General features: G+C 34.9%; 1 protein-coding gene across 1 annotated transcript in view; it reads left to right on the top strand.

Annotated features, from left to right (window-relative positions):
• Positions 1-3,381, top strand: part of LOC135634373 (E3 ubiquitin-protein ligase SINAT5-like) — a 4,097-nt gene extending 716 nt beyond the window's left edge. Inside the window, exons 2-3 of the mRNA XM_065144796.1 lie at positions 2,277-2,663; positions 2,873-3,381. Of these exons, the coding sequence (XP_065000868.1) occupies positions 2,277-2,663; positions 2,873-3,235 (750 nt within the window). The 3' untranslated portion in view covers positions 3,236-3,381. The remainder of the gene's footprint in view (positions 1-2,276; positions 2,664-2,872) is intronic.
• Positions 3,382-14,844: the final 11,463 nt, after the last annotated feature.

Here is a 14,844-nt window from a genome sequence, read left to right as displayed (position 1 = left end):
CCACATGTTTGTTGAAAGTATTCAATGTTCATTATCTTTATATTTCTGTTTCTTGTCAAATTTGCTGTGATTTCTGGGAAATAAAAATTGCTTTTTTTTTGTGGTCTTGAAATTCCACGGGATCAAGTTAATGACTGAATTGGTTGATCATATGGATGAATCTTCATTCAAGCTTAAAGCCTTGGAATTTTGGTTCTAATTGGCTATTTGGAATGTGTGTGGATTCTTGAGTTTTGAAGATTTGACGATTTAGACTATTTGAGTGAGGTGATTAGGGCAAATTTTGTTTTGTGCCTCTGTCTTGTAAATCCTGATAACGTTCGGCATTTGAGTGATACAATATGTGATTCTATGTTAAAACTGATGATTTTACTTTGTAATCAAACAATTTATGTTTTATTTAGTGAAGTTGGATAATTAATTGCCACATGTGTGTTGAAAGTATTCAAATATTTGAGTACTGGTGCTTAACGATTCTGCTGTATTATGATTTTTTTTACCTTCGGGTCATTATCTTTTTGTTTCTGTTTTTTGCATATTTGCCATGATTCTTGGAAAAGAGAATTATGCTATTGATTGTGGCATGGGATCAGAGCATTGGCCGAATTGGTTGATCCTATAAATGGTTCTAGTTGGATATTTGGGATGTGTGCGGAATTTTGAGGACTTCTTGATTCAGGCTTTTCATTAATACTTTGGCATGGTCCTTGAGAAAGCCTAGATAGCATATGGCCATAAGGCATCTAAATAAAGTTCATCAGGCATTGTTTGTTTCTTTATCCCTTTTGTTCTGGCATTTGGCTCTTGCCATTTCAAAAATATAGCCTTTAGAGTTCTATCTTATTTTTGAAGCTGAAAAGATACTTCAAAGAACTTTTTGATTCCTCTAAACTAATCCATGGATCCATGATCTGGGAATAGTTCTTGATATCTAATGTATTACTGTGGAGCTGCATACATACTTCTGATATTTGCTAGCATATTTAGGCCAGGCCAGCTCCATATTTTATCTGAGTTCTAGCTAAAGCTATAACTGTAATATCTGATTTCACATTGGACATTGACCAAGCTTTTATTAGTATATATGAGTTAAACCCATCCCCAACTTATGAATACTCCTTTTTGGGAGAGCATTATCTGGTTTCAAGCTTGGGTCATGAGAAATAGAGTATTAGATTAACAATCATTCATTGTGTGTTGGTCATGTGATCTACTGGACATCCGATGGTTCATGTAGTCTTACATCGTGTGTCAGCAACTGAATTTGGTTTATGTTTCTGATTAACTTCATTGGTGTTATGTTATATGCAGAAGCTCATGTTCTTGTCCGATCTGCAGGTGACTGCTATCTTGAATTTTTTCCCACAAAACATATGTTAATTATTTGGGCATATATATTTATAAAGTTACAGTATATAGTTACATATCATGATTATAAATTACAAACAAGCAACTAGTATTTCTAACCTATTCAACAAGGAAGAGAAATTATTTATGTAATGTTTGTTCTTTTTGTGTTTCATATATATACATAATTGTCTATTTGGTTAATTTTTTTGTTTGAAATAATGATTATATGAACACAAACGAACCTATCTGATCAATCCAAGCATCAAACTCTAGTGCTCATGCATCATATGTGCAGATTTAACGAACTTCATAAGCTTCTTGTGGATTATCTATATATCAGGTAGTATAGTTGGATTATGTAAAAAATCAGACATCGTTTTATTATTTCTAGGAAAGCTGGTTTCCTCCTATTAAGAATGGTTATTACTTAATATCTGGGAATATCAGGCTTACTAGTACCTTTGTTTCAACAAATTAGATATCCTCTCCTAACATGTTTCTAAATGGTAAGGAATCTGTCTTCGAGTCAACTTACTTTTATTGGTTCAAATACTTTATTTAATTTGAAGTTAGTATGGTGTAGGGTCCTTTGTTGCACCTTGTCATGATTATAAGCACATAATTTTCAAATGTTGGTTCCTATTAAGTAAATACTATTTTGAGGTTATAGAAATAAAGACAATTCATAATCCAGAAAATAGAGATAAATATGATTGCAGTTCTATTATGTTTCCAGTCAGGGTAGTATCAATCATGATTCTGTGATTTTTTTTTATTAGCATGTATGTATACACATATATTTACTATCTGTTTTGGTAATCTCATGATTACAGTAAACAAATAGCAAGGTTATTGTCACCTACAAATAACAATAGTTCCTTGCATCCACGGTAAACTTGTGTCTCATTAGTAGCTTATTTTTGCAGTGTCAAAATGGGCACACACTGTGTTCAACTTGTAAAACAAGGGTGCACAACCGATGCCCCACTTGTCGACAAGAGCTTGGAGACATCAGGTGCTTAGCACTGGAGAAGGTTGCCGAATCACTTGAGCTTCCTTGCAAATATGGCTCGCTAGGCTGCCCCGAAATCTTTCCATACTACAGCAAACTGAAGCATGAATCTCAGTGCAGCTATCGACCATACAGTTGCCCATATGCCGGATCAGAATGCTTGGTCGTGGGGGACATTCCTTTCTTGGTCACTCATTTAAGAGATGACCACAAGGTAGACATGCACACAGGCTGCACATTTAATCATCGATATGTCAAATCCAATCCAAGGGAGGTTGAAAATGCCACATGGATGCTGACTGTAAGCACACTTTCCACTTACTCCACAATCATTTAAATCATGTTATTCAACAAAGTAGGCATTTTATACGTGGGATTTTATTGTAGTTGTTATTCAGTCCATGCTGTGGGTTGTATATTCATCAGCAGATTGGTTAAAGGGCTCTACCGTAACATGATCTATTTTGGTATGTATCATTCTATTTTTTTCACAGAATTTTCTATTTTCAGGTCTTCAACTGTTTTGGGCACTACTTCTGTTTGCACTTCGAGGCCTTCCAGCTAGGGATGGCCCCTGTGTACATGGCGTTCTTGCGGTTCATGGGCGATGAGAATGAAGCCAGGAGTTTCAGCTACAGCCTCGAGGTTGGGGCCAATGGAAGGAAGCTAACATGGGAAGGCACTCCTCGGAGCATCCGTGATGGTCACCGCAAGGTCCGGGACAGCCATGACGGGCTCATCATACAGAGGAACATGGCACTTTTCTTCTCCGGTGGTGACAGGAAAGAGCTGAAGCTGAGGGTCACTGGCCGGATCTGGAAGGAGCAACAGGGCAACGAAACCGGAGTGTGCATGCCAAATCTTTGTAGCTGAAAGAAAAGCAAGCATGCCTAAATGTGCAGGCTTTGCAGATGCAGCTTGACGATGCTTTGCCCATATTATGTACTTGGAGTTCACAGAACTTTTCTGTGATAGTATGTTTCGAATATGATTTGCAAAGATGTTGTTTAAGGTGTGAATTACGTTTGCTTGCGTGGGTGCTTGAGCAGCCATGAATTGAGCAAATCACAGTCTTGGATTTCTCTGCCTTTTGGCACATATCTGGACAACAATGTAGTCACCCATAATTTCTCACTTAATATAATTTAATTATTATAAATAATATATTATTTTATTTAAATTATTATTATTATTTGAATACTATGATTAAGGAAATGATTAAAATTAATTTTTTAATCATGTGAATAGGCTAGTAATTTTACTAATAAATTAAATTATTAATTGATTTATTTATTAATAAGTGATGTAATTTTTAGGAAGTAAATAGTTTATATTTTCTCTTAAGCAATAAATAAGTGATGTGATGTGAATCATAAGAAATAGTGATGTCTTAGGAAGTAAATAGTGATGTGAATCAAAAGAAATAAATGTTATATTTTTTTATCTTAGCAAAATAAAAATAAAAAAATAAATTATTATTTATCTTTTAGGGAGATGAGATTCTTCTCCTTAATTCCTAAAGACTTTTGGAGGGATAAGATTTCCCGAGGAGAGATAATAAAAAAAAAGGAGAATTTTTTATTCTTTTCTAATCAACTTTTGTTTATGTTCCGAAATATTTAATATTAAGATTATTATAATTTTATGATATATAATAATATTTTAATTTTATAATTTTATGATTAATAAATAATAATAATTGATTTATGATGTTTGAATGATTGTTTGACTTATAACGATTTCTTAAATTTAAGTAATTTTAAGATTGATTTAATTATTAAGATTTTTATTTTTGAATTAACATAATAGTTTTAATTTATTTAATTATATATATCTATGTTTCAAAATTATGTATGGATTTATATGATTTATTTGGTTTTAAATTTAAGATCATGAATTTAAATTCTTTAATTCATTGACTTGAGTTACTATTTAATAATTAAAAATATTAAAATCTATTTTGATAAGAAGAGTCTAAGTAGGGTATGACCTAAGTCAGGTTGATCTATCAAATTAGGTCAACCTAGCCCACGTGGTTATATACGATCCAATCTATGCAGCAAGGCATGATCCAATCCATGTGGCCAAGCATAACCCAATCCATATGGTCATGTACAACTAAGCCCATGTGACCAAGTAGAAACCAACTCATGTGATAAGATATGACCTAACCCATGTAGCCAGATATATCTAGCCCATGTGGTCAAGTATGACATGTCAGACATAACCCCAACTCATATGTTTAGATACGACCCAACTCGTGAGCCAAGTATGACCTAGTTCAATGGTAAAGCTCGGCCCAACTTGTGAGTGAGGCTCAGCTTAGTTCATGAAGTTATGCCTACCCAACTATGCAATTAGCATTAGACATATTGTCACTCTTTTATCTAGCCCATTGTACCTCAACCTAACCTATTACTTAGGACAGGCATATGCGAGGCACATGACCTGTCCAAGAGTTAGGTAAGTTAGTTCATCTTAAGCAAGCACTATATGACATAGTCCAATTTCCTCTCTTTTTCTTGGTTCAAGCTTATTAATTGACCGAATCAGATAAGTTTGATTGGTTCAAACCGATTTAAGGTGATTTCATATCAACTTGACTAGTTCAAATATATTTAATCTAATCAAAATTAATTAAATCTAAATTAGACTAGTCTTGGGTGATTCTAGATCAGTTCTATAAGGATTTGAGGTAGATTTTGTCATGTCATAATTGAATTAAGTCAATTGGGTTATTCCAATTAGGGTTTTGGTTGATTACGGAAAATTGAAAGATTAATATCTCATGTCTTTATGATTTGATGAACTTAAAAATTTTATTTGAATGTAAAAAATTATTATTATTTTTTTAAGTTTATGATTTTGGCATGATTATTACCATGCTAGTGGTCTACATTAAAAGTGTTGATAGTTATAGGTACCCTGCAAGCCAATCACGTGAGTGATGGCACATGTGATATGATATGCATGTTGAATCTCGAATTTTGATGATGAAACCAATTGATAGCGTTTATCTAATGTGTATTTAAGTGACGTATGTCTAGCTTCAATAAAAAAAGGCAAATCAGTTAAAGCAGGAGGAATCAAACGTTGGGTCGGAGTAAACATGTTAGAAGATTGGACGTCGAGCTGAAGGATCAGTTGACGAGTTGGTAGAAGGCTTCGGTTCATGAATTCGGGCATCGGGCCAAGAAGATCGGACATTGCGCCATGGAGATCAGATGTTGCGAGAAAACAATATGCTAATTGAGTAATACACCAAAGGAGAGGACGATACACCGAAGGATCGGACGAAGCACCGGAAGAACCAATGACATGCCAGACAACATAGGATTCGCTTATAATCGATTATGTAGATTGAGTTAATTTAGAGTCTAATTGAGTCGATTTAGAATGTAATTAGACCAACTCAATTAGGGGCCAAATGAGCCTAAGTTTGGGATGTGTTGAGCCAAGTGGAAGGCCCAAACAATGACCCAACAGGTGAAACTGTCATGACACAGTCTCTGAAACTATGTTAGGTGGTGGTACCACCTAGTGGCAGGGTGTCAAGTGGTGGTACCACCAGACTGGGTGATAGTACCGCCTAGTGTCAGTGCTGCAGGCAGTGGTACCATCAGGACCCGGAAAATCCGGGATGAGACTCTTTTAGGCTCCAAGTTTGAATCCACTTGAGGCATATAGATACTCCTCTCATCCCTGGTTAATATATACACAATTGAGAGCAAAAAAGTAGAAAAACTATGTTATAATATTGTGAGAACTCTTCTCAAGCTATAAGTGTAAGTGTGGTTTAAGAAAGGAGTCAGTGGGGGTATTAAAGTTCTCTCCTAAACCTATCAAAAGGAGAATCAAGTTGTAAGAGTAGTTTATCTTCGCTCATTGAAGGAATATCGTTAGTGGATGTCGGTGGTCTCAACAGAAGATGAATCAGTGGAGTGGATGTAAGTCACGATGACCGAACCACTATAAAATCTAGTTTGCATTTATGCTTTATTATTTACATTTATTGCAAACTGCCTTACTCGCTTAACTTCCACATTACACTCTTTCGTTCACTTTTAAGTTAAACTCACTTTGTCGAAATCGATTTTTATCCTACGAAGAATTTTTCAAAATTGACATATGTATTTTTATCCGTTGCACTAATTCACCCCTCTTAGTGTCGACTCGTTCCTAACAGTTGGTATCAGAGCCATGTTATTTCTCATTTAGTTTAACACCCAAGAGAAATGACTCTTTTTGGATTTCAAGAGGGCATTTCTATCGTTCGTTCTCCCATATTCAATGGGACGAACTACACTTGTTGAAAAACTCGAATGAGAGTTTTCTTGCTTTTAATGGATTTAAATTTATGGAATATTATCGAAAGTAATTTTCAAAAGTCTTCTACTCTAATGAATGAATGAAATGATTTGGAGAAGAAAACTTTTTCTTTGAATGCTAGAACTATGAAAGCTCTATTTTGTGCTTTGAGCAAAAATGAGTTTAATCATGTTTCTATTTGTGAAAAGGCTTTCGATATTTGGCATATACTTGAAATCACACACGAAGATACTGGTAAAGTTAAAGATTCGAAAATCAATGTTTTGATACATGATTTTGAATTATTTCGGATGGAACCAAGTAAGACCATTGGAGACATGTACACCCGGTTTACTGATGTCGTCAATAGTCTAAAAGCGCTTGGTAAAAGTTTTTCTAACTTTGAACTCGTTAACAAAATATTGAGATCTCTTCCAATGAGTTGCATACATTTGTCATCAATTTACCACATTTTGGTATTATTTCCCCCCCTTTGTCATCAACAAAAAGGAAAATGATTCAACAATGGAAGTGTGGTAAAAATTCATACCACATTTCAATTTGTATTTGATGATACTAATCATATTTCTGTATCATTCAAAAGTTCTTACATTAAAAGTTATAAACATTTAAAGAGATAGTTTCCATCAACTTCTCCCTCCCTTCACCCCCCCCCCCCCTCCCCCCCCCTCTTTTTTTTTTTTCATCAAAACTTTGCATGAAGAAGGAAAGTAAGGAGGAAATCTATTAAGAACCAACTTTGTGAAATGATTTGAATCAAGTCAAAAACGATAAAAGAGTTTCATTAAATCATGCTTTAATTTTCATAAGGATCAAAATATTTATGTAAAATTAACTCCTCACTCTTGCAGGTGTTCATCTCATAAAAAAAATAAAAATTCTTCCTTTATTAAGAAAGAATTCATGTGAAAGAATCATCATATGAAGGATAAAAGAAATTTCATGAATAAACTTTCATAATGAGAGGAGCATCACATCAAATCCATTTCTCATTAAAAATTCACAAGAGATAAATCCGTGAGAGATGCATTTACCAATGAAATCCATGAAGTAATTGAATGTATAAAAAATTATTAAGTGATGGAGCAAGGGTATGAAGTAAACTTGATACCAAGGAAGATAAAAATGAAATAAGTTTATGAAAGCTCCATTTATGAAATACAAAAAGATAGTCTAGAAAAGATATACATTAAATTCATGCATTTGGATAAATTAACATTCCTAACTCTCATCTAATAAAATCATATTATTCTTCACTTAAAGGTTTTATAAAGATATCGGCTAATTGATATTTCATATCAATAAACTCTAAGATTACATCATGATTATTAACATGATCTCGTATAAAGTGATGCCTAATATCAATATGTTTAATTCTTGAGTGTTGAATGAGATTTTTTATTAAATATATTGCACTTGTGTTATCACATTTTATGAGAATGTCTTTAAGATGAATCTTATAATCATCTAAAGTGTTTTTCATCCACACAACTTGTGCACAACATGCACTAGCTGCAATATACTCAGCTTCGATTGTAGATAGTGCAACCGAGTTTTGTTTCTTGGAAGACCAAGAAACAAGTGTGTGTCCTAAAAATTGACATGTTCCGGATATGCTTTATCTATCTAATCTACATCCAACAAAATCCACATTAGCATATGCAATTAGTTCAAAGTTCTTAGATTTTTGATACCATAATCCTAGATTAGTGGTACCTTTAAGATATCTAAGAATTCTCTTAACTATTTGAAGTTGAGATATCTTAGGATTAGATTAAAACCTAGCACAAAGACCTACATTAAACATGATATCCGGTCTAGTTGCGGTGAGGTATAGTAAACTTTCTAGCATACCCCTATAAGCTTTTTGATAAAAGCTTTCTCCACTTTCATCAATGTCTAACTTAGTGGAGGTACTCATGTGAGTATTGATAGTCTTTGAGCTATCTATATTAAACCTTTTTAGTAAATCTAAAGCATATTTTATTTGACTAAGAAAAATATCACTACTTAGTTGTTTGATTTGTAAGCCTAAAAAGAAAGTTAATTCCTCCATCAAACTCATTTCAAATTCAAGACTCATACTTTTAGCAAATTATTTACAAAGAAATTCATTTGTGGAACCGAAAATAATATCATCAACATAAATTTGAACAATAAAAAAAATATTTTTAAAATTTTTTATAAACAATGTAGTATCGACCTTGCCTTTAGAGAAATTATTATGAATTAAAAATGAGCTAAGTCTATCATACCAAGCCCTTGGGGCTTGTTTCAATCCATAGAGAGCTATAGTCAATTTAAACACATGATTAGGGAAATCATCATTCTCAACTCTGGGAGGTTGTTCAACATAAACTTCTTAAAAAATAAAACCATTAAGAAAAGCACTTTTAACATCCATTTGAAATAATTTAAAATTATTACTATTAGTATAGGCAATGAGCATCCTTATGGCTTCTAATCGAGCCACAAGAGTGAAGGTTTCTTCGTAATCGATATATTCTTCTTAGTTGAAACCTTTGGCCACTAATCTAGCCTTGTTTCTAACCACGATATCAGATTCATCTTGCTTGTTTCTGAAGACCCATTTAGTACCAATAACTAAATGGTCATTTGGGCTTGGAACAAGCTTCCATACTTCATTTCTCTCAAATTAATTCAATTCTTCTTGCATTGCAATGACCCATGAATCATCTTTCATGGCCTCATCAATGTATTTAGGTTCAATTTGGGAGAGAAAAGCGACGTTGGCACAAAAATTTTTAAGAGAAGAACGAGTTTGAATCTCTTTCGATGTGTCTTATAATTAGCTCCTTAGGATGAGCTTCTATATACTTCCTTTCCTTCGATAAAGAAGGTTCAAAAGAAGATGCATCCAAGTTGCTAGATGGAGAAGGGGAATAATTTAAATTCAAAGTATCAAAATTAAGATTATTATCAAAATCATTTTTCTTAACTTCAGAAATTTCATTAAAAACAACATGAATATATTCTTCTATAATCAAAGTTCTTTTGTTAAAGATACGAAATTTTTTAGAAACAAAAGAATAACCAAGAAAATTTTCTTCATCAGATTTTGCATCAAATTTACCTAAGGCATCTTTTTCATTCAAAATAAAACATTTACATCTGAAAACTTTAAAGTATAAAACATTAGGTTTTTTGTTGTTCTACAACTCATAAGGAGTCTTGAAAAGTAGTGGTCTTACTATAACCCTATTCATAACATATCATGCCGTATTTACAGCTTCGACCTAAAAATATTTGGGTAGGCTATGTTCGTTTAATATGGTTCTTGCTATTTCTTATAAGTTTCTATTCTTTCTTTCTACTATTCCATTTTGTTAATGATTTCTTGGAGTAGAGAAGTTGTGGTTGTATTCATTAGATTTACGAAATTCTTGAAAATCACAGTTTTGAAATTCACCATCGTGATCACTTCGAATTGACGAAATCATAAAACCCTTTTCATTTTGAACAAGTTTACAAAACTTAAAGAAATGCCTAAAGCATTCACTTTTGTGTACAAAAAAATAAGTCCATATGTATCTACTATAATCATCCACGATGACAAATATGTATTTGCTACCTCCTAGGCTTGATGTAGTAATTGGTCTGAACAAGTCCATATGGATCAATTGCAAAGGTCTAGAGGTGCTTATTTGGTTCTTAGGTTTGAAGCTACCTTTTATTTGTTTTCCTAATTGACATGCATCACACACATTATTTTTGACGAACTTGATATGAGGAATTCCTCTTACAAGTTCTTTAGATGAAATTTGAGAGATTAGTTTCATGTTAGCATCATCATTCAAAACCAAGCATCAATCTCGATAGTGTATACATTATTTTGTTTTAGGGCAATCATAGATGTATTTTTGTGTGGTTTTTCAATAATACAAGCATTAGATTCAAATCTAATGATATATCTTTTATCACATAATTGACTAATACTCATAAGGTTATGCTTTAAACCATCAACTAACAATATATATTCAATAAGAAGGTTGGATTTGTTACCTATGGTTCCTTTGCTAATGATTTTACCCTTGTTGTTGTCTTTAAATGTGACATATCCTTTATCTAGGCTAGTGAGCTTAGAGAAATGAGATAGATCTCTGGTCATATGCCTTGAGCATCCACTATCAAGGTACCATCTCTTGCTTCTAGCTTGTGATGGTATATTTTTCTAAAAAAGAGATGATTTTTAGGTACCCATTTGACCATGGGTGCCTCAAAAATTGATCTACATAGCTTATCATATTGCATTGAGTCATTTGAGGTTCTTTTAGGAACCCAAATCAATTTATGTGGACTATATTTCTTGAATGAATAATGATAAGCTACATGTCCAAATTTGTAATAAAAGTTACATTTGTTTTGGGATGAAAAATGTAAAGTAGGGCCTTTAACAAAGGTAGTTAGATTTTGGTGAGAGCTACTCACAAATCCAATTACACTTTTTCTATAAATGTGACCCTTATTAGCAAGGATCATTTTCAAGGATTTGCTACCAACCTCAAACTTTTCTAAGGTTTTCTGAAGTAACAAGTTTTCCTTTTGAAGTACTTCTAGTTCATCACATTTCATATATAAAGCTAAACTATTATTGTGCTCAACTTTTAATCTATTATAATCAGTAACAAGAGAATCATGGTTATTTTTTAATAATTTCTAATTTTTACTAATTAATTTTATTCATCAAATAAATTATGAAAAGCATTTAATAGTTCATCAAATGATAAATTTTCATCAAATGAACTTGTTACCTCATCTCCAATGGCCATTAGTGTATAGTGAGTAACTTGCTCGGTGTTGGCTGACTCCTCTTCTTCGGATGCACTTAAGTCATCCCATGGGACATTCGCACTTGTAATATCCTGGCTTCTTGCATTCGTAGCATATTACTTGATCTTTCTTGGGTTCAAATTTATTTTTAGTATCATTTTTAAATTTATTCCTTTTTATAAATTTTTTGAATTTTCTTGTTAAGAGTGCCAAATCTTCAACAAGGTCCTCATCACTTGAGTTTTCTTTCAAGTGGTCTTCTTGTGTTCTCAGTACCATATCCTTCTTATTCTTTGGAAGGGTGTCCTCAAGCTTTTCATGAGTTTTACATGTCATTTTATAGGTCATTAGTGACCCAATTAGTTCTTACAGAGGAAAATTATTTAGATCTTTGGCCTTTTGAATGACCGTTATTTTAGGGTCCTAACTCTTTAGAAGGGATCTTAAAAGTTTATTAATAAGTTCAAAATCCGAGAAACTTTTACCAAGTCCTTTTAGACCATTGACGACATCCGTAAATCAGGTGTACATGTCTCCAATGGTCTCACTCGGTTTCATTCGAAATAACTCATAAGTGTGCACTAAAAGATTAATTTTTGACTCATTCACTCTACTAGTGCCTTCATGAGTCACTTCGAGTGTGTGCCAAATATCAAAAGCCGATTTATAAATAGACACACGATTAAACTCATTTTTATCTAAGGCACAAAACAAGGCATTCATAGCTTTTGCGTTTAAAGTGAAAGTCTTCTTCTCTAACTCATTCCAATTGTTCATTGGAAGAGAAGACTTTTAAAAGCCATTTTCTATAATATTCTATAATTTGAAATCCATTGAAATTAGTAAGATCCTCATTTTAGTCTTCCAATATGTGTAATCCATCCCATTAAACATGGACGAACGTGTAATTGAATGGCCCTCTAGGTTGCTAGTAAATGCCATCTCTTTTGGGTTTAAAATCAAATGAGAGTGAACCTTGCTCTGATACCAATTATTAGGATCAAGAGCGACACTAAGAGGAGGGGTGAATTAGTGCAGCGAAAAACTTTCCCAATTTTAGAAAAATGTTCGTGTCAATTAAAACTGATTTTGACAAAAATAGTTTCGATTCAATCCGTTTCGGAGAGCGTATGAACTTGAAAGCTTTCGTAAAAGTGCAAGAGAGGATTAAGGAGATTTGTAGTAATGTAAATTGCATAAATGAAAAGCAAACTAGAATTTAGAGTGGTTCGGTCAATATGACCTACATCCACTTTCGGACTCCTCCGACGAGGTCTCCAGCATCCACTAAAGGCCTTCCTTCAATAGGTGAAAACCAACCACCTTTTATGACACTTTCTCCTTTTTATGGGTTTAGGAGAGAACCCTTACAAGTCTCACACCTCTATTGAATGATCTCAAAACTTAGAAAGGGAGGAGGAGGACTCTAGCACTTGTTTACAATACTTTCACACACCCCACTAACTCAAGATTATCTCAATACTTTCGTGCCATTTTATGCAGAAAAGGGTGGGGTTTTTATAGACCCAATGACTTTAAAAATGGAGCTAAAAGGTGTCTAATCTTGGATTTTCGGGGTTCTGGCAGTACCATCGCCTAACACCTGATACTGGGCGGTACCACCGCTTGACAAAGCTCGGAGACCGACCTCTAGCAGTACCACTGCCTGACAGGGGTGGTACCACTGCCTAGAAATCCTGAGGCACTGCTTTCCAAGCGGTGCCACCGCTAGTCATGAATTCAAGGGCTGAATGAGCTGCTAGTCATAGGTGCCCAGCAAGCCAATCACGTGAGTGATGGCACGTGTGACTTGATACAGAATCTTTTTGCTTATTATATTTTGGCATATATCACTTTATAACTATTGCATAAATTCATATATATATATTGTGATGTCCTTGGATTTGTGCAATGGGAATCGGATCGTGATGAGATCACGATAATGAGATCGATTCACCTTTAAACACATATCCTAAATAATCCTGGTCATAGGTTACTCGAGAGGGACATCGTGATAACCGGACAGACTGGTGTGCTGTATACCCGTCCATATGATGGATGCAGTTGGTCTTATAGCTTCTCGTGTAGGGACACTAGGGATACAATACATGTGCTCATTGAAGAATGAGTTCACTGATTGATCCGCTTACGGAATGCTGGATGGTTGATGATGCCTTATTGTCAGACAGTGATTCCGTAGTCCTAGTGGTGTATATGGTCCTTAGACTTGAGACACCAAGGATGTCCTGTATGAGTGCTCCACTCTTTGATACCAGACTTATAGGTTTGGCTGTCCCAGATCTAGTACAGTTGGTCATTGGGAGTGGTAGTCGACCTTACGAGGGCTATTGAGTGTCGATAGAGGATCATCCACTCTCGGCGTCATGAGAGGAATATCCCATGTGTTCTTGCTCAAACAAATCCCTGGCCAGGGTCATTCGGGTTGAGAGAGAAAGAGTTCTCCGGGAGAATCCGATTAGAGCGAGACTCGAGTAGAAACCGTATGGGTCTGACAACACCATGCTCGATATACGGTCTCTGGGATATTAGATGGATGAGGGACTATAGGTACATGGCAATTGAGGACAGACATGTCCAATGGATTGGATTCCCCTGTATCGTCTGGGGACTACGGCGTAGTGGCCTAGTACGTCCATAGTCGATGAGTCGAGTGAATTATTATAGAGATAATAATTCACTGAGTTAGAAGGAGTTCTGACATGTATGTGTTGGGAAATCATGGGGGGCGACATCATATGCGCAGCGGAAGAACAAGAAAACAAAAATCCCCGATTCCCAAAAAGATGTTCGTCGTCGTGCGAAGATTGGTGCGCAAAAATCCGCAAAACACAAAATTGCGTATAGAGATTGTGTTACCTAGGGAGATCGTATATCCCTGTTTCCTTGCAGATCCTTAAGAGAGGGTGAAGGAGGTCAAGCGTCCTCCTCTCTAGCGGTGATCCACACAGCAGGGTTGCGACGACGCTCCTCAAAACTCCAGGCCTACTCTGAGGTGGAGAGGGAGAGGAGAATAGGAAGGGCAAGCAAAGACTCTAGCCTATGAGGCTGTGAATCCCTCCTATTTATAGAGATCCCGTGTCAAACCCTAATGGGTCCTTCCCTAGTGGGTATTGGATCTGCATCCAATAAGACAAGGGCTCCGTCGGATATCTCATATCCGAACCTCTACTCATCGCAATGCCTACCATATGTGTGTGACCCTCTAGGCCCAATATCGAGCTGGCCGTGAGTCATACCTGTCAGAACTCCTTCTAACTCAGTGAATTATTATCTCTGTAATAATTCACTCGACTCATCAACTACGGACGTACTAGGCCACTACGCCGTAGTCCCCAGACGAT

Source organism: Musa acuminata, chromosome BXJ3-3 (assembly GCF_036884655.1).
Source record: "Musa acuminata AAA Group cultivar baxijiao chromosome BXJ3-3, Cavendish_Baxijiao_AAA, whole genome shotgun sequence".
NCBI classification, from domain to species: Eukaryota; Viridiplantae; Streptophyta; class Magnoliopsida; order Zingiberales; family Musaceae; genus Musa; species Musa acuminata.
The sequence above is the reverse complement of the archived record's forward strand: the minus strand, read 5'-3'. Positions and strand labels throughout refer to the sequence as shown.